The 3,574-nt window shown below is 42.5% G+C and overlaps 1 protein-coding gene across 1 annotated transcript; it reads left to right on the top strand.

Moving 5' to 3' along the window:
- Positions 1–232: 232 nt before the first annotated feature.
- On the top strand, positions 233–3,039 carry LOC307034647 (uncharacterized protein). Its single transcript, XM_079673473.1, has 5 exons — positions 233–255; positions 598–837; positions 1,271–1,340; positions 2,099–2,261; positions 2,711–3,039. The coding sequence occupies exons 2-5, from the start codon at positions 790–792 to the stop codon at positions 2,823–2,825; spliced, it is 396 nt and encodes a 131-aa protein (XP_079529599.1). The 5' UTR covers positions 233–255; positions 598–789; the 3' UTR covers positions 2,826–3,039.
- Positions 3,040–3,574: the final 535 nt, after the last annotated feature.

A 3,574-nucleotide genomic window follows, 5' to 3' on the forward strand; every position in this document is an offset into this window, starting at 1 on the left:
AACTTAGGTTATTTGAATTGAATGTTTAAATTATGTGTGTAGATTTTGTATAATCGCCGTCAGTGTAACTGTGTCCATGATAATTGAAATGTTCCCACTCCAAAACCAGTCCAAATGATCGGCCCCAATAGTATTGATTTAACCTATGATTCCTATCCCTAGGTGTGTGAGGTGGTGCCCAGCAGACTTACCAGAGGGGGAGACCGAGGCAACGTTGGAGGATTCGAAAAAGGGATCTGCGGAACATCTACTCAGGTATGCAATCTACTTTATTTTTGGTGAATTGATACCTAAATAAACATCCCACATTAAGCAAAAAGGCCACCTTAATATTCAGAATGAGTAATGATGAGCATGAAATTAAAGGTTTGACACTCAACATTTCCCAGAGGTGGGGACATTGAATTTAATTGTTGTTACTTGGGTACTCTCAAACATGTATTTGTATGTCTGTACATGGAGGAAGGGATGGGTGGGGCAGAGAGAGCAGAACCTCTGATGGTGAGGACCTACGTCATTCTGCGGAGGTACCTCAACAGAATGCCTGCTCCAGCGATGTTGGCGGTCAAAGAGGAATGGCCTTTTCTCTTTTCTCAGAGAGGGCTTTTCTCCCACTTTGGCCTCCTGACGGACGTCAACATACTTCAGAAGCTCCAAGAGGCCCTGGGTCAGAGAGGACAGACCATCCTGCATTTCTGCCAGAAACTGGACAACCCGAAGATCAGGGAACTTCTGGCCAGCTATGATCCAGAGGGTTCGGAGAAGGCTGCCTGCATCCTCCAGCTCCTTATGGTCTACTTTAAGGAGCCTACGGAGAAACTGATGCTCGAAGTTGATGTACGTTATTTTTAATTTATTTAAAATGCTAAACGAGTGATTACATTAGGGGCGACTGAAGCTCAGTTGGTAGAGCTAGTCTTTCATCGACCGTAGGGTTGGTGGTTCGAATCCTGGCTCTGACTGTCCGCATGTCGGAAGTATCCTTGAGCAAGACACTTAACCCCCAAGTTGCTCCAAATGGGCCGAGCTGATCTGTGTTGAGCTGTAGTGCGCGGATTAGCTGTTGCCTTAGCATCACCCAGCGGGGGATACACATTGGTTTGCGGACGTCCATTTGTAAGCGCTTTGGGTGTCTTGAAAAGCGCGATATAAATGCAAGTAATTATTATTATTAGACCATTTATTATGTTCTGATTTACCTCTGACCAATGAACGATCTTCATCCTTGCATAATGTTAAATCTATGCTATTGTGTGTTACTTTGTTACAGACCTGTTCCACTGCTGCTGATGTAGTGAATACTGCAGCACTCCCAAGCACCCCCTGCTTGATCATTCAAGGTAATGTAATGTTCAGGGATGGGATTTTTCCTGTTTATACAAGATTTCCTGCTTTTCTGACCTGAATGGCTAGACTTCACTGCTGCTTTTATTCTTATTATATAATTTCACTTAGGACATCCCTGTTCTGCTCCACCATCGATGAGGGATAGGATACTGAATGGTTACTCTAAAGAGCTTAAGTGTTCCTTTGCATCGAGGGGAGAATCTGACTGAAGGCCTTCCATCTCTCCTGCACTCCATTCAAGTCCAGTCTGTGAAACGACACTTACGATACTCTTGACGCCACATGTTTCAGCGATTCGCGTTAAAATCTCTAGCCTGTTTCAATGATTCAGGGGTCTGACGAGTTGACATGTTCCCGTTCCAGCTGGGCTCGTAACCATCTACCCATAGAGGAATGAGGTTAAACCGTCTAGCCATAAAGGCAGAGGGAGGAGGGCTAGGGAGTTGCTTTGTCGTTCAGCCAGATTCTCCTATCTGCACAGGGACCTTTGATGCTTTTACAGTGACTGTTAAGTAGCCTACCTCACTGATGGTGGAGTAGAAAAGTGCTGTCCATCTGAAGTGGAGGGTTCTGTGTAATGTCCTTGCATGCTCTGTACTGTATATTTTCCTGCTTTTTGGTCCTTGGCCAATCATGAATGTTACTCGGATCTGGTATTGACATCTCTAGCTCAAGTATTATTTTTGTTTTGATTGATTCTAGGAATGTACCTATCCACAATAACGCATGACGGGGTATCTGTTCATTTCAGGTGACACAATGAAGCCTTCTGGGTGGATGCTATCCATCGAGGGACAAGTGGTAATGGGCCCACACCTATTTCTTTTGCATGGGGTAGCTGCTTTATTCAGCAGCTACTATGTCTTCAACCTCGAATATCCCGTTGGATCATGCACACTGGAGTTCATCCAAAGGTATTGTAACACTCAAACACATGATCAATGTCATCAGTAAGACTTATCATGCAAAGTTGTGTTTCACTATCTGGCTATTAAGTCCATGCCTTTCTACAGAGGCCACAAAGTAGATTAAATGCTTTGAGTATGAAGCCTGGAACCTATTATGCGAATTGGGACCACACCATCACTTGATGTTGCTGGGCTATCTTGTTAAAAAATTGAAAAAATGGTTTGATTCACATTTATAGTATGGCTTCAAAATTCGGATAAGTAAGTAAACCTTATGTTAGAGGTACCTGAGGCACTCTGCTAGGCTACAAATAATGTTATTGTGAGAGGATGATCCAACAGGTTTGGACTAGTAACAGTCGGTGTGGGAAAAGACACAGGTGAACACCTTGATAAATGCTGCCTGCAATACATGAGTCTAATTAAAACTGAAACTTATCTTTGCTTATTAACAGGTGCTTCTTGGGCATCAACCCGGAGAAAGGCTCCAAGGCAAAGAAGCGAAGCTCCATTAACCCTCACGTGAGCACCCTTCACCGGAAGCTGATAGACTTAGAATGGTCTGCATAGACTGCATGGTGTGCGGGGACAAGTCCAGTGGGAAGCATTACGGTCAGTTCACCTGCGAGGGATTATTTGTTTAAAGGATCCGTTAAGGGTTAATCTGTTTTTTATGGATAGTTGAGGTGAACTAGTTCATGTTCCTGTTTGTTTACTCTGTTGTTTACACTGTTGTTTATTTTGTCAATAAATATTCCAGTGGGCTTCCATTGATTTTACCTCATTTTTGCGTTTGGTGTTGTTTTTAATTGTACAATAAGATTACGTGCATTTTTGTAGTGCAGCTCCAGCACTTCCAGGAGGAAGCTCACACTTTGGTTTCCTGTTAAACTTGGACAGGAAACCATTGTATGAGCTTCCTCCAGGAAGTACTGGAGTTGGGGCTTACAGTTATGCACATGTATCATTGTAAATTCACAGTAAATTACTGGCTACTCCTGCATTACTTTCACAGTACACATTGTAAATTCACAGTAAATTACTGGCTACTCCTGCATTACTTTCACAATAGAAATGTAAAAGTACAGGCCCTTGTTGTAATGCATGTACAACAAAATGATGTAATTCCCCAGTAACATACTGTAATATCACAGTAATTGAAGCTGTGAAGTTACAGTATACAGTTGTACCTTTACAACAATGCATTGTAATATCATGGATGTGAAATTACAATACATTGCTGTGAAGACATTCACAGTAAATTGCTGTGAACCTTACTGTGAAAGTCATGCAACAAGTTGCCAGGTAATTATTGTGAA

This window comes from Notothenia rossii (assembly GCF_949606895.1).
Source record: "Notothenia rossii genome assembly, chromosome: 4".
In the NCBI taxonomy this organism is placed as follows: domain Eukaryota; kingdom Metazoa; phylum Chordata; class Actinopteri; order Perciformes; family Nototheniidae; genus Notothenia; species Notothenia rossii.

Coding starts and splice junctions, on each gene's coding strand:
- LOC307034647 (XM_079673473.1), top strand. CDS start 790: ATGGTCTACTTTAAGGAGCCTACGGAGAAACTGATGCTCGAAGTTGAT. Junction 1,341..2,098: donor CCCCTGCTTGATCATTCAAG/GTAATGTAATGT, acceptor TGTTCATTTCAG/GTGACACAATGAAGCCTTCT. Junction 2,262..2,710: donor ACACTGGAGTTCATCCAAAG/GTATTGTAACAC, acceptor GCTTATTAACAG/GTGCTTCTTGGGCATCAACC.